General features: G+C 34.2%; 4 protein-coding genes across 4 annotated transcripts; all 4 read left to right on the forward strand.

The window, feature by feature from the left end:
• Positions 1–1,044: 1,044 nt before the first annotated feature.
• On the forward strand, positions 1,045–3,628 carry LOC143546885 (vesicle-associated protein 2-1-like). The gene is made up of 7 exons (XM_077038442.1): positions 1,045–1,181; positions 2,446–2,516; positions 2,596–2,677; positions 2,759–2,874; positions 2,967–3,083; positions 3,165–3,239; positions 3,322–3,628. The coding sequence occupies exons 1-7, from the start codon at positions 1,121–1,123 to the stop codon at positions 3,481–3,483; spliced, it is 684 nt and encodes a 227-aa protein (XP_076894557.1). The 5' UTR covers positions 1,045–1,120; the 3' UTR covers positions 3,484–3,628.
• Positions 3,629–7,806: 4,178 nt separating this feature from the next.
• On the forward strand, positions 7,807–9,902 carry LOC143546886 (uncharacterized). The gene is made up of 5 exons (XM_077038443.1): positions 7,807–8,139; positions 8,226–8,387; positions 8,481–8,789; positions 8,907–8,989; positions 9,136–9,902. The coding sequence occupies exons 3-5, from the start codon at positions 8,640–8,642 to the stop codon at positions 9,434–9,436; spliced, it is 534 nt and encodes a 177-aa protein (XP_076894558.1). The 5' UTR covers positions 7,807–8,139; positions 8,226–8,387; positions 8,481–8,639; the 3' UTR covers positions 9,437–9,902.
• Positions 9,903–10,013: 111 nt separating this feature from the next.
• Positions 10,014–11,725, forward strand: LOC143546868 (gamma-tubulin complex component 4-like). The gene is made up of 8 exons (XM_077038429.1): positions 10,014–10,151; positions 10,213–10,372; positions 10,470–10,633; positions 10,717–10,802; positions 10,945–11,044; positions 11,153–11,214; positions 11,345–11,459; positions 11,549–11,725. The coding sequence occupies exons 1-8, from the start codon at positions 10,014–10,016 to the stop codon at positions 11,723–11,725; spliced, it is 1,002 nt and encodes a 333-aa protein (XP_076894544.1).
• A 2,827-nt stretch (positions 11,726–14,552) lies between these two features.
• Positions 14,553–17,191, forward strand: LOC143546912 (bax inhibitor 1-like). The gene is made up of 6 exons (XM_077038465.1): positions 14,553–14,676; positions 16,057–16,200; positions 16,296–16,387; positions 16,466–16,652; positions 16,744–16,899; positions 17,000–17,191. Exons 1-6 carry the CDS (start codon positions 14,560–14,562, stop codon positions 17,048–17,050), a joined length of 747 nt encoding a protein of 248 aa, XP_076894580.1. The 5' UTR covers positions 14,553–14,559; the 3' UTR covers positions 17,051–17,191.
• Positions 17,192–21,669: the final 4,478 nt, after the last annotated feature.

Genomic DNA, 21,669 nt, shown 5'->3' on the forward strand with positions numbered 1-21,669 from the left:
GGCTGAGTGTCCATATATGTATTAATTACGTATGACTTGGACAGGTTTTATGAATCGCGTTTGAATCACTTTTATATTAAAGTATTTTGTTGTGGGTTAGGCCGCGTTGAAGGCCGAATCGGACAAAGTTGTCAAACACAAGAAAACCTGTTTAGAGAATCAGCATGTGTTTCTCCATTTTGCTTTTGATACATTTGGGTTTCTGGCCCCGGAGGCTGTGAATTTTCTGAGCATGGTTCAGCGTGTCGTACATGGTACTTTTTCGACTCCTAAGTCCCAAAGCTTCGTGTTTAGTATGATTGGCTTTGCTATTTAAAAGGGGGTTGCGGCGCAGCTTGTTGCCCGTTTTCCTGCCACTTTATTATAACCGTTTTGAGTTTAATGAGAAATAAAAAGTAATATTCAGACGAGGCAAAACGTGCTTTTCAAAGAATGAGATGTTCCTCCTTATGAAACGAAGTATGAAACCGCTGACGGATGCAAAATTCACCATAGTTGTGTCCCCATATGACGATGAGCATACACAAAAGCCATGTCCAATCTCTTGTTACACGCACCATGCAATTTTTTAAAAGAACTATTAAAAAGTCAAGCCTCAACCTAACCTCACTTGCGATTGTTCCAATCTATTGATGCCAAGCTTTCAACACCGAATAAAACATCTAACTTTCTATCAGATCCGATCCAAATTGAGTACAATCCGTCCCTCACTCGTTTTGGCTCGTGAAAAACCCTAACTTCTATACCAACAAAACATCACACAAAACCGAACCTAAAGGACGATTCCTACACCACGTAAATACTTCACGGACCATTCACGTAAACCACTAAACACGATACCTTCCGAAGTCCCCATCCCCTGAAGTACAACTAGACACATCCATTGTCAGAAACATACACACGCTCTCACGTCCGCATTATCACCGGAATCCAATTCCAATTCCGACGGTTACTCACTCCACCACGCCACGTGTCCGTTCCAATTCCATTCATACAAATATTCCGTTCAATCTCACCACCGTAAAATAACTTCAATTCAGTTCGTTTCCATCGGCGATCCATGCCACGTGTTACATTATTTATTCATATTTAGGCTTTTAGCGTGGCGATCTGTGCGTCAATGGCGAGCGGTGGCGGTTATAAGTTAGTTACTGTTGATTCCGAGGAGCTCAGGTTTCAAGGTGAGTATGATTTGGATGTTATCATGTTAATGTTATAATGTATATGATTCTGTGTTTATATTAGTAGTTTTATGATGATAATTAATTTATTATATGTTTGTTGTTGATTAAGTAGGTTAGAAATGTAGCGATTAGGTTTCGATCGGGCGGATCGCGTTGAAATGCTGAATCAAGTGGATTTAATGAAGGTTTTGTTTAATGTATATGATTGCCGGTATATTAGTTAGTAATTTTACTGATAATTATATCATTTGTTAGTTGTTGATCAAATAGGTTAGAAATGTAGCAATTAGGTTTCGATCGGGTTGATCGTGTTGAAATAGAGTGGTTTTAATGAAGGTTTGCTTTGTTTAGTTGTATATAGAAACTACTGTTTTCCATTAGTTCCTGTAGATTTGGAGTTATGCGACTAGTGATGATATTTATGAGGAAATTTGTGTTAGGAGAAATTGAGTTGAAAATCACTGGCTAGTGTTGAATCCTTTGAAGATCTAGGTCTAATGGATATGATGAGTTTAGATTTGATGTATATGATTCCGTTTACGTTAGTAGTTTTACAGATAATCATATCATGTGTTTGTTGTTGATCAAATAGGTTAGAAATTAGCAATTAGGTTTTGATCTTCGGATCGCGTTGAATCAAGTGGTTTTAACTTTTAATTAAGGTTCTGCTTTTTTGAGTTGTATATGAAATTAGAAGTTAGAACCAAATGCTTTCTATTTGTGCCTGAAGATTTGAATCTGTAGATTGAAATTATGCAACTAGTGTTTTTGAGGAAATTTGTGTATTGTAGGAAAAATTGAGTTGAAAATCACTGCCTAACGTTGAATCCTGCGGAGATCTAGGTCTAATGGATGAAGACTAGTGAAATGTATGCAAATGAATATGAATAGGGAAGATTAGCTATAATAAGAACATCTTCCCTAATACACCTGTTTGAAATGGAAGCAGTTATAACATCTACCAGGATACATGATGATATAACTATATAAGGAATGAAAGCTGCATCATGACTATTTTTATAATCATCGCTCAAATTTCGAGGGGCAGGGTGAGAGGATATACTTGCCTTGTGCAAGGAGGAAACTTCATAAAAGCTAATAGCAACATAGATCAATCCATTATGATTAGATAGTTACAGTAGTATGGCCCTGTGCAACAACTTATTATAACAGTTTTGTTTTCATTTCTACAAATAAAATTTACATGTTATATTTAAGCACCTAGTATTGTTAATGATCTATTTGATGTTGATTCCAACAGTTGAACTAGAGAAACCGAGCCACTGTGATTTAAAAGTTTATAATGCCACAGACAAGAATATTGCCTTTAAGGTATAATACCTTCACCCAAAATTCAGTTCGTTCAAAGCATATCACTTTATGTTATTCAAAATTCTTGTTTTATTGATAGGTCAAAACTACTTCGCCGAAGAAATACTTTGTTCGTCCAAACACTGGTATTATACCACCTTGGGATACATGTATAATAAGAGGTAAGTTATGACTTATGATACTGCTATATTTAACTGTCTTGACATTTAACTGAAAAGTCAAACTTATTGATGTACATACAGTTACCCTTCAAGCTCAACTTCAGCATCCCCCAGATATGCAATGTAGAGATAAATTTCTTTTACAATGCACCCCTGTGCCCCCTAATAGTGATAGTGAAGAACTATCAGCAACTACTGTAAGAATATTATTAATATTATTATATTCCAATCAGTTTAAGCTTCACTGAAATGATAAGTAACAGTTGAGAGTCATACTTGTTGCATCCAGTTTAACAAGGAAGCCGGTAAGCAGTTAGAGGAATACAGGCTTAAAGTTGTTTATGTTGCTCGCACTAATCAGGTAAATTCAGATAATAACATCAAACCAACTTCTGAATTTATCTCTGTGAGTTTATTTAATAACAGTTCTTTTTTATGCTTCAATGTTCTTTCAGGAGATTATTTATGATTTTTTCTTATAATACAGAATCACGAGGTTCAGACTGCAAGAGCTGCTAGAGATGCAGCTGTGAATGGAGCAACTCAGCTGCAACAGGAACTGGTACACTTACCTTTTTACCCTCTTGTTATAGGTGGTTAAAATGAGTCTATATTTACAAGATCAAATTATTGCCTATCTTTAGGATATGTTAAAGAAAAGGAACCAAAAAAAGAGTCATGGATTCTCGATAAGACTTGCGATAACGGCTGGACTGATTGGAATAATGGTCGGGTTGCTTTTAAAGCTGGTTTTATCTTCACCACCACCGCCAATGTCGTCTCCTACACCGCCACCAACTGCATGAATAACTGAATAATTATCTTAAACCGCCGACTGATGATTATGATTCTTTTGTTCATTCTTATGCAAATTATCCAAAGCTGATGGCTGTATGTGTTTTTGTCTTTGTACATTTGAGTATTTGACCATGGCGAATTGCATCTCTGTTTGTTGGTACTTTCTCAACAATTGTATGAACTTTTGTATGTTTTAATGCTAAAGTTTGAAATTTTTGACCTTCAATTGAAGGATTGTATGAATGTTTTTGCAATTGCTGTTTGAAGATGTAAACTAGTGTTATTATTATGATATGGTATGGCATACTTGGTAAAGATGCATTTGTTTACTTTATTTCTTTATCATTAAACACAATTGATTTGATTCATTTGAGTGGCTGATGTTATTGACACGGATAATTATATGAATCGTATTCTAAACCGTATTAGTAATTTTTTACTCGTTTTTGAAATAATGTAATTCATATTTAACGCACTAGTTTATACTAACATGATTAAAGTTTTGTAGCATAAAGTGTTTTTGGTTGACCAAAATTATCGATCTCTTTTTAGTGTTATTCATGTTTTGCATATGTACTTCCAAGTATTGTTGAACAACATACCAAGGTCCCAAGATTGACATATGGTCTGCTGGGGTCACTTTACCTAATTGGTGAATCTGAGGAGTGAGTTCCTCCATCCCTTTTTCATTTGACAACTTTATTTATTTTCATCATCTAAAGTTTAATTAATTTGAATAATACACCACCGGGAATATAAAATAGATTGCAAAATTAAGGATTTAGAGAAGCAAAGGTTAAAGAAGCAAAGGCTTAGTTTTGAGTCACGAACCATCAACTCAAAGTCTCAAATTCATAATCTCACTTGAACTGTGGTGAAGCTTGGACGAAAACGTCGAGATCAGACTCGAAAGGGATTTTATTTTTGATGTACGTAATGTTTGTCAGTTTGTGTATATCAAAAGAAATATGCAATTTAAGTGTGTCAATAAACAATAAACTGTAATAGGTTTATACATAAAAATGCAGGATCCTCTTTTTGATCAAATATACAGAACTCAAAAGTATCAATAAATAAAATAAACGGTCAATGCACATTTTCACTATGTTGTCCACATTGTCACTGGAGTTAGTTTCATTATGTATTGAGCGTGTAAGAAGATATAATGCTACAATTTATATTTTTACCAAGCGTCACAAAGACATTGATACTGGCCACCTAGGTACACCCTTGCATTAGTCCGTTCTTTCTATGTGTGATGAACACCTACAACTATAAAGTTGCATCAATCATGCTTTCGCCTTTTGATAAGTTTACAATGTCGCATAACATATAATATCTTTTGGATTAACAATATCACTAATAAACATGTGATACGTTACAATATATTATATCTCCCTTTCAATACAAAAATATATCTGTGTACGACTATGCGCGTCTTCAAACAATAATGCTTTTAATAATTCTTACATAGCAAATTGAAATACTATATTGTTATCTCCGTGCATGATCACGAAAGTAATAGATGTCACGTCACTTGAATTCCATTTGTGTCAAATCATCATCAAATGTCGACAAATTACAACGTTTAAAGACCATACGTGAACGAAAAACATATATTTCATAAACTTATCATAACTAGAATTTATAATCTCTACCCAGGGGTGTAATTGAGCCAAGCCCAAGTTCGACTAGGCTCAAGCTTGGCTCGTTTTGATTTACGAGAGTTTGAGCTAAGCTGATTTCGAGTTTTTTTTTGAAGCTCGAGCTCGGCTCAGATTCGACTCGCTTATTATTTATTAACTAATTTACATATGTTTTTAATTCTTTTTATATATTTTGAGAAACCACAAATGAACCTAAGCTAGGCTCAAACTCGTCCTTAAACGAGTAAATGCTTAGCTTGAGCTCCAGTGTAGAGTCTGAAAAATCAATACATAGAAATTCAAAAGAGGTAAAACATAAAAACAAAACAAGGGCTCGTTAAGACTCAACAAGTCTAAACGAATTTCCCATATAAGACTCGAATTAGCTTGATTTAAAACTCAAAGCTCGGCTAGAGTTCGAAAAAGCTTGTCAAGTTTTGATATTTCAGGCTTTCAGCCATTTTCTAAATTCCCTCCCTACAAACACAGATCAAGTGACCGGCGATTATCACCACCGCCTATCAAATCCCGATCGGCATTGCTTCCATCATCTTCTCCGGCAGCCATGGCCGTGGATACAGACTTCGCATCACTTTTAAACAATTTGAAACTCGAAGATCCCTGGCTTCCACCTACACCTTGGGAGTCCGTACCTACCGAAAGCGGACTCTCACCGTCTCCTCCTTCTACTTCTACACGCCTCTATGACACGTCATCTGTTTCCGTAAGCTTCCTGTTCAATTTGTAATTGACTCGATTATTATATCTTAATTAATTGACCTAGTTTTATATATAATTGCAATGCTGAACCTGATGTAGCATCTGTACAGTGAGTTTGGGATTCATATATGTATACAGGAGGCTGGTTTAATGATATCTGTTATATGCTTTGAAACTGATGACGTGCAATAGAGACGCCTAGAAGTATTAGAGGAGCGAGATGTTGAAGTGGCCGAGAGTCTGCTTTCGGTAGGTATGGATTCATTCCCAAGGTCTAGGTGGAAGATCCACCTGGACATTGGATTTGGGAACACATACCTACCGAAAGCGGACTCTCTGTCACTTCAACATCTCGCTCCTCTCATACTTCTTCTAGACGCCCCTATGACACGTCATCAATTTCTGCTTCCACTTAGTTTTTAAATTTGCAATTGACTCGATAATATCTTAGTTGACCTAATTTTATATATAATTGCAATGCTGCATATGTTAGGTTTATGATTGATTCAAGCATTCCGGTAATTGAAACTAGTATAATACTGTATAGTGAATTAGTGATTCATATATGTATGCACTTCTAGTTTAGTGAGGTTAGCAATGAATGCTCTGCTAGGGTTATATATATATATATATATATATATATATTATAGGAATTGAAACTGATGATGTGTCATTGAGGCGCTTAGAAGTGTAAGAGGAGCGGGATGTTGAAGTGGCCGAGAGTTTGCTTTCGGTAGGTATGGATTTATTCCCAAGGTCTAGGTGGAAGATCCACCTAGACCTTGGGATTTGGGAACACATACTTACTAAAAGCGGACTCTCTGTCATATCAACATCTCGCCCCTCTCATACTTATTTAAGGCGCCTCTATGACACGTCATCAGTTTCTGTAAGCTTCTGATTAATTTTTTAATTTGCAATTGACTCTATTATTTGTTAAATGACTGCGTTAGGTTTTTAAGTTTATGATTCATTCAAGCATTCCAGTTATTGAAACTGTGCTAATAAGTGTATAGTGATTCATATATATGCACTTAACCACAGGAAGCTAGTTTGGTGAGGTCTGTTAGTAATGAATGCTCTGCTAGGGTTAGAATCATCTTTCATAAGCATTAAAACTGATGACGTGCCATTAAGGTGTTTGGAAGTATGAGAGGAGCGAGATGTTGAAGTGGCCGAGAGTCGGCTTTCGGTAGGTATGGATTCCTAGGGTCTAGGTGGAAGCCATTGTTTCACCTAAACCTTGGGATTTGGGAACCCATGCGGAAAGCGGACTCTCTGTCACTTCAATATCCCGCTCCTCTCATACTTCTGGATGCCCCTATGACATGTCATCAGTTTCCAGTTAATTTTCATGGCTCCAACAGTACTTTAAATTTGCAATTAACTCCGTTATTTCTTAATTGACCGTGTTAGGTTTATGATTGATTCAAGCATTCGAATAACTATTTAAATAATGTTATAGTGATTCATATCTTAATAAGTAGAAACTCTGTGTGTAAATGATGGTGTAAATGTATAATTGTATTGATAATTATAATTAGGGTTTTACTAGATAGAGGGTTATATACTTAACCCATATTTACATAATACTATCTCTAACATTTGCTAATTACATTGTGTCTAATACGTATCTTTAAACACTCAATGCAGGAGGCTAGTTTAGTGAGATTAGCAATGAATGCTCTACAAGGTTTAGAGTAATCTCTTATAAGTATCGAGAAGCTATGTGCAATATTCAATTATGATCCAACAGACAGAACATTTCACAGAATACCTAATATGTGGACCAAATCTGTAAGCACACTTGCTCTTGGGAAGATACTTAGAACCCTAGGAGGCATGGGATGTGGAGTTTTCTTTCTCTATAAATTTGTTAATCATTTTGCAAACTTGATTTCCGATGATGCCAATGCTAAGTCAGCAGCAAGCAGTTATCCTCTATACAGTCTGGTTAACCAGGCTTTTGCAGTTGCTGTTAATGATGTTTTGGAAGGCTACATTGCTGCATTGGATACTTTATACGCTTCTGTTGGTTTAAGGCGGTTCTCGATTATTGGTAACTTGTCAAGTGGCTGTCTTTCAACTGTTGGCCACTCTGAACTTACTTTGCTGGAGGTTTATCTTCATACTAAAGAATTAAGGAACCAAATTGAGGTTATTGGAAGCATATGCAATGTGCATGGTTTAGCTAATTGCTTCTTGGTTTCGCCCCTTGAGGAGTTAGTTACTCAAACAAAGTTTACTGAGTTTCCTAGAGGCGGAAATCTTCTTACTTTTTTGTATAAGGAGCTCCAGGTCAGCATTACTTGTAATCATTTTCTCATATTGCATGTATAAGTCATATGCTTTTGTGACATGTTTTATTTGATGGAACATATCAGGTTGCTGATCCAGCACATTCTGCTCTACTTTGAACCCTATTTATCCGTTCGTGTGAACCGTATTTTGACTTTATTAGATCTTGGATTTTCAAGGCCAGAATTATTGATCCTTTTAATGAGTTTATAGTGGCAGAGGCTGAAAGTAACACAGTCATCATTAGGGTAAATACTGAGCAATATTTTCTCTATTTTTTTCATTCAGACGTTATATATTGAAAATATGGTATTTTAATGTTAGTTTTTTCATTCCAGGAGCAAGATGGAGTTTTTGTTCCTTGTTTTTTGAGAGAATTATTGATTCCACTTTTTAGAGCTGGTCAGCAGCTTCAAGTATTAATAAAACTACTAGAGTTTTCTGATGGTGTTGGCAGTTGGAATCGAACATATGAGGATTTTCTTCCTTACTGGAGTAGAATGTCAAGCTCTCGCCTATCACATGCATTTCATATGGATTTCAGTAAGGAAGGAATTGAAATGATGGTAGGTAAAAGGAGTGATTACTACAAAACCATGATGGAAAAACTCGAAAATCGTTTGCCAAACCTAGAATTCAAACATCATCAGGTGATTTCATCAAAAGCCACACTTATTCTTATAATGATTCATAAGTTTGTTGGTCAACTGTTTCGTTGACCTTTGGTCTTTTTGTTTACTGATTACTTGGATGTAATGGTTTAACAGGTAATTACATACTCTACATTGCCAAATTCTGGTAGAGGAAGTCTGGAAAGTTCATCTTCAGCAAAGAATATGAATCAAAATTTGTAAGATCTTTCTTCTTATGTATCTATCTTAACAGGAAAAAATGACACTGTGGTTATTAAGTTATTCTAGATGACAAAAGATTTCATAATTTTGCAAGTTTTTCTTATGAATTTCTTAAAATGTTGATCATCTTTCTGACTCGCAGGCCTCTTGATACAGCTGAGTGTGATGAATCAAGCATGGAAGATGAATATTCTTATCTTGAGGATTCGTTGGATTCATCTGAATGTTCATCTATTGAAAACTATGGTGAAGAAGAGAAGACGGATGCCTTTTTTCATGATCCGGATGCCTTAGAGAAAATGTACTTGTCTGCTTTAGAAATTAAGTCAGACACCAACAATATTCAGTTAAAAAACCCTTCTCAAGATGGAAGTCTGTCCACTATGGTAACTGAATCAGATGAACGATCAAATAATGCTGAGTCACCTGTGCTAAGAGTTTGAGAAGCTTGGAACCATGTGAGATTGAAAATGCTAACCTAATTCTGGGAGCAAACAAACATCGGGAAAGAGGTACCAAAGTCAAACTACCTTCTTTTGACTTTGAGTCAGTTAAGAATCCACTTACTGAATGTGAAGATAGGTTAGGCAGTTATTACAGAGCTTCTATTGCTGATACTGTTAGTAATTACAATAATATCCATGTTGATGGTGCAATCACTGTAAAAAAGAAGTCATTCCACAAGCATGCATCTTTCGGTCCGAAAAGTAACCACCAAGAACAAGAACCATTACAGAATGTGTCTGGTGGTGGTTGTTGGGAAAGTCTCCTTAATGGCACTGGCAACAACAACAACAACAACAACAACAATAATAATAATAATAATAATATTATCCACCTTGGCAAGCATAAGACCAGTGTGACGACAGTCATTGAGATTCCGTTGGATTTTGTTCTTGAGAAATGCTTGTTGGAAGAGATTCTACTACAGTATCCTTAATTTCATGCAGTCTGCAATTTAAATTTTTAGTACATAGATCTTTTTTCTTCATGTGTATCCTTAATTAAGTGATTAGATACATGTACGTCAGTAAATTGACAATTAAGCTACTTGAAGAAAGTTTCTCTTTAGAACACCATTTGCTGGCTTTGAGGCGGTACCACATGATGGAATCTGCTGACTGGGCAGATTTGTTTATCGTTTCACTTTGGCAACATGTAACTATATTCTTTATATGATTCTTCATTTATTCTATACTGATTTTTATATCTTTTTCAGAAATGGTATGCAACAGAAGCAGATAAAAGGATATCTGAAATTCAAGGCCTTCTAGAACTTTCCGTTCAGAGATCTTCATGTGAAAAAGACCATTATAAGGATCGTTTATTCGTGTACATGAAAGAACAAGACTCCTCATCTCTTCCTAGTTTGTCAACCGGTATATTTGATATTCATACAACTTCATTTCTTGCTTTACGTAAAATTTCACATTCTACAATCAGATATTGAGCGGTTAATATATGATATAATGACAGGCATACAGTCATTCAACGGTTTAGGTCTCGGTTACAGAGTAGATTGGCCAGTGAGCATTGTTTTGACACCTGGCGCGTTGAAGATATATGCTCAAATTTTCAGTTTTCTGATACAAGTCAAACTGGCATCATCTTCTTTGACTGAAGTTTGGTGCTCATTTAAGGTATTTAACTGCAGGAATTTAAGCAGAATATATTAGTAATAGTTAACTTATAAAATGATCAAATATGCTTTATTGATATATAGGAATCCATCCATTTCACCAACCAGGACCGTTCTTCTAACGTACATAAATCAAAGTCACGCAATTTCAATATCATGGTCAAATTGAGGTATTCTAATACAACTTACCAAAATATCCCATTATATATGAAATGACAGTTTTTGATTTTTGCAAGTAACACATATAAAGCTAACTTTCAAGGTAAGTACATCTTTCGTGGTCTGACTAATGATCATAACGCTATGTTTCAGGCACCAGATTTTTCATTTTGTATCGACATTGCAGCAATATGTTCAGTCTCAACATTCACATGTATCCTGGTGCAGATTTCTACAGTCTCTCAAGCACAAGGTTTGAAATAATCATCTTCACACTTATTTTAAGTTTCAGAACTGTATCTGTATCTTAAATATAGTGATTGTATATAGTTTTTAAACAACATTATTATTCATGACTCAGGTTAAGGATTTGACTGATCTTGACTTTGTGCATATGGATTATCTCAAGGATTCACAATCCATGTAAGTTCTTCTCTCTTTCTGTTTTATGTTCTTATGTAATATATATATATATATATGTGTGTGTGTGTGTGTGTGTGTGTGTGTGAGTGTGTGGCTTATTTATAGATATTGGTTTCTATGTTGTTTGCAGATGTTTCTTATCGAATGACATGAAGCAAATAGCCGACATTATTCAAAGTATTTTGCAATGTGCATTGGACTTCAGATCTGTTGCCAGACTAAATGAAGATCTGGATGTCTCTCAGGTCACATCTACACTGTCTATATACTTTTTTTCCTATTTTTTAAAATATTATTTTAACCTTTTCTTTTCTTTTTTATTTTGCTGATGCAGGTTCTTACCATCAAACAAACATTTAACCAGAACATGAAACAACTGTATGCATGCTATCTCAACTCTCCTAAAAATGTAGAATTTAGTCTTCCACGGTTCTGGGAGTATCTTGATTACAATCACCATTACTCCGACGTTATCAACGAAGAACTGGGCCACCGTATCTTCTCCATTTAAACCCACGTGGCATCGGGTCGAGGCCCACTGGACCTGCTAGGATCTGTTATATAACCTGTTAGTGGTGTACGGATAGTATGTTAGAGGTATGTGTAAGGTTGTAAACGAACTAAACATTCGGTGAATTGTTCAACTGGAAATTTGTTTATGTGTGTTCGATTAACTAAATGAACAAACATGAACAAGGTCATGGTCGTTCAATTGTGTTTATGAGCGTTCATTTATGCTGTTTACGTTTGTTTATGTTTGTTCATTAGCGGTGTGTGATAATTTTCAATGCCTTAATATAATCATATAGATTTAAGCAATACTTCACACTATCAAAAATATGCATATGAATATTATGTGATTAATTTATATGCAAACTAACATATCAATATGAACGTTAAGAATTTTGTTAGCCGCGGTAACGATGTTAGAATTTTGTTAGTGCGGACCGTTGGGGACAAATGCGTTAAAAGATGAGGCGGTTAGCAGCCAATTCGTTAGTTGGGACCAACAACGACCAAAAGATAATAGTTGAGATTAATAAAAATCAATATACCATAAATAAATTACAAGCATTTAAAATATAAATATAAATATCTTAAGTATATATTAACGAAATATTTAAAGGCTCTCTCGTTCCTCTCTATATTATCTCAAGTCATCATATTGTTTTATTTGTAAATAGAGGCTTTTCATGCATTTGACCCAAATTCACGGGCATGGGTCTCACCAAACATATATAACCCTTAAACGGGTTATAACATTTCATTAAATTAAAAATTAATCGCACCAAGTATTTGTTGTGAAAATCTTATAAAATATGGATATATTAAAATTAATATATTATTTTTCTAACAAAAGATATTATTTATAATTAAGAAATAATTTTATAGTAAAAAAAATAAGCGGGTCATGAGTTTCACAAAACTTATATAAATTTTAAACCAGATCTCATTTATTTGTGAACCTATTTCATCATCAAATCATAATTATATTATTAACTTACATATAATAAATAAATTTAAATCCAAAAAATCTTAAAATATATATAAACGCAACCTTTAAAAACTCTCTGCATGTTCCTTACATTCTCTCAAGCCACAAGATTGTTTTATTTGTAAATAGAGGATTCTCATGCATTTGACCCGAATTCACGAGTATGGGTTTTACCAAACCCAAATAGCCCTTAAACGAGTTATAACATCTCATTAAATTAAAAATTAATCTCACCGAATATTTGATATGAAAATCCTATAAAATAAAGATATACTAAAAATTAGTATCTGATTAAAAAAATATTATTTATAATTAAAAAACAATTTTATAGGAAAAAAAATAAGTGGTCATGGGTCTCACCAAACTCAGATAACTTTTAAACCGGGTTATAACATCTATTTGTGAAACCATTTCATCATCAAATTTTAAGCATATTGTTAACTTATAACAAATAAATTTAAATCCAAAAAAATATATAAGTATTATAAACGAATAATGTAAAACAACCTCGTATTTCGCGGGGACAAAAAATACTAACCATAAATAACTAGGTTAAAGCCAGTGGTCCACACGGGTGAAAAATATAATAAAAATAAAATTTATTATATGTAATACGCTAAAGTTGTTTCATATAATAATTTTTAGGAAAATTGGAAATAAATAATCCCACATTTTGTGTATTGGCCGATAATAATCCCACATTTAAAAATCACTAGTAATAGTCTCACTTTTTAACTATTTTGTCTCACTGGTCCTCCGTTAAAAAATACTTAACGTCGTTATGATTTTTCCTTAGTTTCAAACCGATGTTTTAGGGATTTTGATCGGAAGAACGATACGAGTCGACCTATGTAAAACTTATCTAGAAATAGTGATCCAAACGACGAAACAATGTTTCAATTCGGGTGCTTGAATTTCCAATTAACAAAAATCAAGTCATTTGAATCACCGTTTCGAAATAAGTTTTACATTAGTCGACTCATATCATTTTTTCGATCAACAGCCCTAAAACATCAGCTTGAAACTAGGGAAAAAACATAACAACGTTAAGTATTTTTTAACGGAGGACCAATGAGACAAAAATAGTTAAAAGGTGGGACCATTGCTAGTGATTTTTAAAGGTGAGATTATTATCGGCCAATACACCAAAGATGGGATTATTTATTTCCAATTTTCCTAATTTTTATTTATGACTTTTTTATTAAGTTTTTGATATATTATGCGTTATAATTTTAAGTTGAAAACTAAACCTTGATGTTTAATTTATTTCAAATAAAACATTTATACCGATATTGTTATATTAAATATGTGTGTATAAAAATAATATTTATAACAAAATGTTGTCACATATTTAAAAACTAAATTTACGAAGACTAAAGTTTTGTTGTAAAAGAAAATAAATAAAAATATATTATATTTTAAAATAAAGAGAGAAACTATGAACAATCTTAAATGGTTGTGTTAAAGAGATGCGAGAAGACAGTGTCATATTGTGAATTATGAAAATGTTAACAATTAAATATAATTTTGATTTTATACTTGAAGATAAATCACATTTATGTATGTTAAGTTAATAAATTAAACACAATTACCATTTTAGTGGAGCTGGTAAGCATATTTGTTTTTGAAACATATATAATAAGTTAGATAAGGAATAATAAAAAATATAGATATAGATGTTGACAATTGGGTGTTTGTTAGCCAGCCCAATCGTACCTTCGCGAACCTACTACCCCATTTTCATTTCTTCCCCAATAAGTCACCTAACAATAACAATAATAATAATAATAATAATCATTTCACAAACCAAAAATATCTTCAACCAAACAAACAAAGGCTTCCAAATTCCAATGGAATCATTCTCATCGTTCTTCGATTCACAATCGGCTTCTCGCAACAGCTGGAGTTACGATTCTCTCAAGAACTTCCGTCAGATCTCGCCACGTGTTCAAACTCATCTCAAACAGGTTCCTTCCTCTATTTTCCCCTAATTCTTCATTTTTTGCTTTTTTATGTGCTTTTGATTGTGTAATCTGTGTTTTGCCTAAGTGTACGTGTTGATTTTAGAATAATTTACTGAATTGATTAGTACGTGCTCGGTAATTTTGATTTTAGGGTTTCTGTGATGTATTATATACTGCATAAAATCAATTCACACACATAATATCATATTTTACAAATCATTACATAAATACGCCAATATTAGAGTCGCTAGTTAGTTAGTTAGTTAGTTAAGTTTAATCATATTAGTGACATTATATCGAGCTTATCGCGACTAATATTAGAGTCTATTGAGGTAGTTGCAGATAGTTAGTTAGGTAGTTAACTTGAATCATAATTGATTAATAGTGATGTTATATCGAGCATATGTGAGGCAGTGTAAACGAATTGGTTCAGAAATTTCATACATGATTGGTGTTTTGATGTTACGGTTTCTCCATTTTGGTTCATCAACCAAAACTACATGTATTGATTTCGTGTAGTATATATTAAACTACTATTATGGTCAAAATACTGAGTTAGTTTTGTTAGTTAGATAGTTAACTTGATATTTAACTTGAATAGGAATAGCGATGTTGTATCGGGCGTATGTGCGGCGATGTCAATGACTTAGAAGATTCAGAAACTACGTCTTCATATCTGTAGCAAACATTTTGTAAGCTTCAATATCCTAGCGCGTGGTTTTCTCATCCAAATGATATCTGCAGAAAAATCAACACTGATTAGTTTTGTTAGTATAAATGGTTTGTATTGTATGTTCAAAATCTGAGAAGAATTCTTGAATTAAGTTGGATATGGATATAAGAAGCAGGATCATAAGTTCGACACCACTGATTACGACTATTCATTTTAACACTTTCACTATCAAAATAGCAATGGAAATGCAACAAGTAATCAGTAAAGCAGATCTGAGGTGGTTATTTTGATGTTGAAAGTGTGGAAATGATTTGTTCTCGAAGCTGTTGATCTTCTGATCCTGATCCTGATAGCTGTATCCTGTTTCGTTCACATTTTCTTCCTTAGACTTGATCAAACAATACAAACACATCTGTACTAAAAAAAATAAACAATGGAGATTTCATGTAGATATTGTTTGTGCGAGATAACGGTACACTAGACTATTGAAGCATGGAAGATGTGTTTCTAAGTCCTTGTGATTCGTTGACATTTTTGCTCATACGCTCAAGATAATGTGATTATTCTGATTCAAGTGAAATTGATTTGGTTCTTATGTGCACAAAGTTGTTGATCTTCTGATACGTGCAGATTTGTTGATATGATTTCACAAATTCTGTCTTCATTGAATTATAGTTATTAATTAGTGTCTCCCTATAATGCACTTGCAGGTTTATCTTTCTCTATGCTGCGCCCTCGTGGCATCTGCTGGGGGTGCTTATCTTCACATCCTGTGGAACATTGGTGGTCTCCTGACCACCTTTGCAACCTTAGGATGCATGGCATGGTTACTCGCCACTCCTCCATATGAAGAGGTTAGTTTAGTTGTCCTTTACTTCATTTTATTTTCTTGATTATTCTTCTTCATATGTTTTGAATTCTTTGAATTATCATATATTTGACATTACAGCAAAAAAGAGTTTCACTTTTGATGGCTTCAGCCCTTTTCCAAGGAGCGTCTATTGGTCCCTTAATCGATTTGGCCATTGATTTTGAACCAAGGTATGCTCAATTACACATTTATATATGATTCTGCTGGTTAGGTGAACGGTTATTTATGTAATATTGTTGGTTTTGCAGCATTTTAGTGAGCGCGTTCATGGGGACTGCTATTGCATTTGCTTGTTTCTCAGGAGCTGCCATGTTGGCGAGACGTAGAGAGTACCTTTATCTAGGTGGCCTTTTGTCATCTGGTGTCTCAATTCTCTTCTGGTTGCATTTTGCTTCATCCATCTTTGGTGGTTCCGTTGCTATGTTCCAATTTGAGGTAACAAAAACCTAATCTTTTCTTTTAAGAGGGTTATTAACTGTATATTGTATTAAAAGTCAATACTAATGGTTTTTTATTTACTTTTCAGCTGTATTTTGGTCTTCTGGTGTTTGTCGGATACATGGTGGTTGATACACAGGAGATTATTGAGAGAGCTCACCTCGGAGATTTGGACTATGTGAAGCATGCACTCACTCTCTTTACTGACTTCGTTGCAGTCTTTGTTCGTATCCTCATTATCATGGTAAGTTTATGCATATGTTTATCTTGATGTGTTTTTTTCACCCTCGAGTCATGACAGGCGAACTGAAGTGGTTGTTTATATTTTATCGTGTGTAATGCAGTTGAAAAATTCGGCTGAAAGGGAAGAGAAGAAAAAGAAGAGGAGGGATTAGGCTCATGGTAACGAATGATAACAAAAGTAATATTGATAATAATGTCATATAACTTTCTTTGATATGTCTTTAGGTACATAAACTTGTGTGCGCATGTTCTATTCCCGTTGGAAACTAAACACGAGTTTGAATTTCCGTTAAGTACAATTGATGTGCCAGTTGTTGTCTTGTGAAGCGACTTCTTCATTAAATAACTAGTCGATAATGAAAGATTTGGGCATGTAAATGATCATCTCATTTTTGTTTGTTCAGCTTTAATGGAAAAATGAACAAATACATAACTAAACGAGTGGATTTTCTTGTTGGTGTTTGTTTATGTTCATCATTTAACGTTTTAAACGACTCTTTACACAAATGGATGCTAATTAAAAGCAAACATGAAACATATAAAAGAATCTTAAATACGAATTGATTCAAAACAATTGAAGGTATACGAATTAAGAAACTTACATAAGTGAATATAACAAACGTTCATGAATACAAATGAGTAAATGAGAATGTAAATGAGACGTAGACTTTTTATTTGTTCAGCTAGATGAATTAAGGCAAAGTCTATTTGTATAGGTAAATCTACTTTCAACCGAACTCCCCTTCATAAATTTAAATAGTTTTCTTTGGAAAGATTATGGATATTATTGTTGGGTGGGAAAATCTTGATCAATAAAATTAACTAAAAACCTTTTAGAGAGCAATTTGTGACCAAGAAGATATGCGAAAGAAGTCCAATTAGTTCATCCAGCCAATAGGGTGTTTATGGTTCGGTTTGAAACCGCAAAACTGTCCAAACCGGCCACCGGTTTGGTTTCACGGTTGGTTTTTTTTCTTTACTTTCGGTCGGTTGGTTTGAAAATTTCCAAACCGTAGTGAACGGTTTGGTTTACGGTTTGAACCGAAAACCAACCGCATAAAACCGCACCGGACCGTATGATTTATTTATATGTTTTTTTTTAAATATTTCATAATATATATGTGTATATGCATATACACTACTAAATATTGACAAATATTAATAATAAACAAAAAAAAAGTGGTCTAGGCCCAAATCAAAAATGCAAGAAACTTTAATTGGTTTTTTATTTGGAAAAATTCCCAAAATAGCCCATTTTAGAGGGAGAATTCCCAAAATAGCCATTTTTTTCTTAAAATTTTTTAGAATTTGGACTTGGTAGACGCATTGGGAGAAATAATGAAGGAAAAGTTCAAATTTTTTGTAATCTTGGAACAAAAGTTTAGATTTTTTAAAAACTTTTTTTTTTCAAAAAACCGTCTTGAGGAACTGTTTTTTTATGTTTCCTACCTTTCCCGTCCATATTTTCAAATTCTTGGAAAAAGAGATTTTGAAATCTCGTCTTGAGAGACGAGATTCTACCACCACCACTACCGCCACCACCCACCATCACCACCCACCCCCACCCAACGTCCGCCACCACCACCCGATGGTAAAGATGAAGAAGGTGAAGATGAAGATGAAGATGAAGATGAAGAAGAATCAGATGATGATGATGATGGAGAAGACGGCGGTGGTGAAGGACGATGGGTGGTGGTGGCGGACGATGGTGGTGGGTGGTGACGGATAGTGGTGGTGGACGGTGAGTGGGTGGTGGGGGTGGATGGTGGTGGTGGCGCACGATAGGTGGTGGTGGTGATGGTGGGTGGTGGCGGTAGTGGTGGTGGTAGAAGGCGAAAGATGGGTGGTGGTGGTAGAATCTCGTCTCTCAAGACGAGATTTTAAAATCTCTTTTTCCAAGAATTTGAAAATATGGATGGGAAATGTAGAAAACATAAAAAACCAGTCTCTCAAGACGGTTTTTTGAAAAAAAAATTTGAAATTTGAACTTTCCCTTCATTATTTCTCCAAATCTTATTTCTCCAATTTTTTTGAAATTTGGACTTTCCTTTCATTATTTCTTCAAAATTTTTGAATTTTGGACTTTCCCTTCTTATTACAAAAGTTTTAGACTTTCTCTTCATTATTTCTCCAAATCTCGTCTCCTGCCACACTTTCTTTCGAAATTTGACTTGCTACCCCTATATTATTATCTTTTCCCAATGCGTTTACCAAGTCGAAATTCTAAAAAATTTTGAGGAAAAAAAAGCTATTTTGGGGATTTTCTTTCTAAAAAGGACTATTTTGGGAATTTTCCCTTTTTATTTTCTTAAATACAATCTTAAAAAGGTAAAATAAGTTGTTTGTTAAATTATATAAATTATTGGGACTTGTACAATATTTACATATCATGAATTATTTTGGCATATTGTATAAAGACCAAACCGGACCAAACCGTTATTAACGGTTAAGTTTGGTTCGGTTTAAGATTTCAACAGTTCGGTTTTGATTTATGAAAATCAAAACCCGTTACTAACGGTTTGGTTCACGGTTTGACCTAAAAACCACGAAAACCAGACCGCGAACATCCCTAATAGCCATACCAAGTTACCAGCCCGGTTCAAACTTAGCCACATAAAAAACTTGAAACATTAAATATAGGGCATGGAAAATGGAAAACAAAAGGTAATGACTAATGAATTAAATACTTATAAATATTACATCTCGCATTTTTCTTTTGATGATAGGTATCTAGAGGTTGACATGTCACATAACTATAATAACCTCTATGTAACTTGTTCCGTTTAAAAAAAACCCTACTAAATTTGTTATTTTTTTTACGTTACTGAGTTTCTAAAATATGACATGTTTTTTTTACGTGAGTGACTTGTTTTCCTTAAACACTTAATACAAATTTAATTATAACTTACACTCAAAGTTTTTTTGTTACGCAACACAACAAAAGACCCAAATCAAAATCTTTGGTCCGTTTGACCTGAATTCGACTTTTTAATATAATCAATGAAATCGAGCCGAGCTTAATCGAGCCCGAGTCCGAGCTTGAGCCTAAAAATAAGCCCGTTTAATAAACGAGCTCGAGCCGACCCGTGAGCCTAAACGAGCCTGCCATTTATAATTTTTTAAAATATATAATAACTAAATAATATATATTATTTTATACATACATAAAATTATAATAGAAAAAAATATACAAAAACAACTATAATTATATAAAAAATAATTGATAAATAATAAATGAGTCGAGCTTGAGCTTAAAAATCTACTCATGAACCAAGCTCGAGCTTTGAAAATATAGCTCGAAACAAGCCGAGCTCGAGCTTAAAAATCTACTCATGAACCGAGCTTGAGCTTTGAAAATATAGTTCGAAACGAATCGAGCTCGGCTCATTCGCACCCTACTTGTTACAACGGTCCAACCCATTTTGAAAAAAATAAAATAAAATTATGATCATCACATTTAAGGTGAAATAACCTGTCACTAACAAATCCATCATTGGGATTTTTTTTTTCAAATCAACACAAACACCATTTATTTCAACACCCCAAAATTTTTAACAAGACACAAATATATTATTAGCTAAAGAGATATTGGTATGTATTGGAAGCATGTAAGAAATGTTTAAATTTATTATCTTTCATATAAACTAGTTTTTTATCAATACAGGTGGCATTAAAACTCAAATAACCATGTCTAACAAATGTATAAGACATTCACGTTAAAGACATCCACTCCCCACGTATATATCTTTTTGTCCATACAACATTAGTTACTAACTTAAAGGTGCACATACCGGTTAACGGTTTTTGAAATATTAGTTACTTACCATAACCGGTCATTAATCGAACAAACACCAATAACAGGTTACGATTCCTAATCAATTTTTAAGTGTAAAATCCCTAATCTATTTAACCAGCTAACTTTATTAACCTATTGAAATCAAGCGATTTGGTTAACCGGTTCCAATGACAGTGAGTATTGTTACACACTAGTTTCTTCTAGAGGTGTACAAAAAACTGGTTTCACCCAAACCGGTTCCCAAACCGCCAGTTTCAGGACCGGTTCCCCTTAAGATCTACCAAACAGGTTTTAAAACCGGACCGAACCGACGTGACCAGGCCGGCCTATCTTGCTTCTAAACAGGTTTAAACCGAACCGGTTTGAGTCAAACCGGTTTTGACCAGCCGTTGACCAAACCGGTTCGGTTTGGGTTTAAAACCGGTTTTGTACACCTCTAGTTTCTATTATACCGGTTCAATTAACCGATTAGAATTTACACCTCACGAGCCCAACAAGGTAGTTTCCATAGTCCAAATGAAAGCCCAAAAAGCCCAAAATATCAGAAGGCATATATAATTTATAAAACATTAAAACCTCAGCCTTCACTTGAGTTCCACTCACCACCCTCAGACACTCTGTTTGTTTGTTCCAGTACACACATGGGTTCCAAGAATAAAGGTTTATTCTTTGTTTTCTGCTGCAAAAGAACATTACAATACTGATATTTTATTCTAATTTCATGCAAAATAATTTTAGATAAAAAACTCAAGAAAAAAGTTGAAGATGAAGATGTTACTGAGGAAGTACCTGCGAAGTCTGAGGAAAATGCTAAAGAGCATAAGAGTCAATTACAAAGGCTTGCAGAAAAGGTGACTTTTATCTACCAATTGCAAGATTAACCACAAAACCTCAATTCTTTGACCAACATTTGCATTTAGTTGTTGCCTTAAACCCTAAACCCTCTGACGCCAAAAGCTGAAATCTTTGACCACA

This window comes from Bidens hawaiensis, unplaced genomic scaffold, assembly GCF_021521415.1.
Source record: "Bidens hawaiensis isolate Kalapana, Puna unplaced genomic scaffold, B.hawaiensis_p1.1 tig00014475_1, whole genome shotgun sequence".
NCBI classification, from domain to species: domain Eukaryota; kingdom Viridiplantae; phylum Streptophyta; class Magnoliopsida; order Asterales; family Asteraceae; genus Bidens; species Bidens hawaiensis.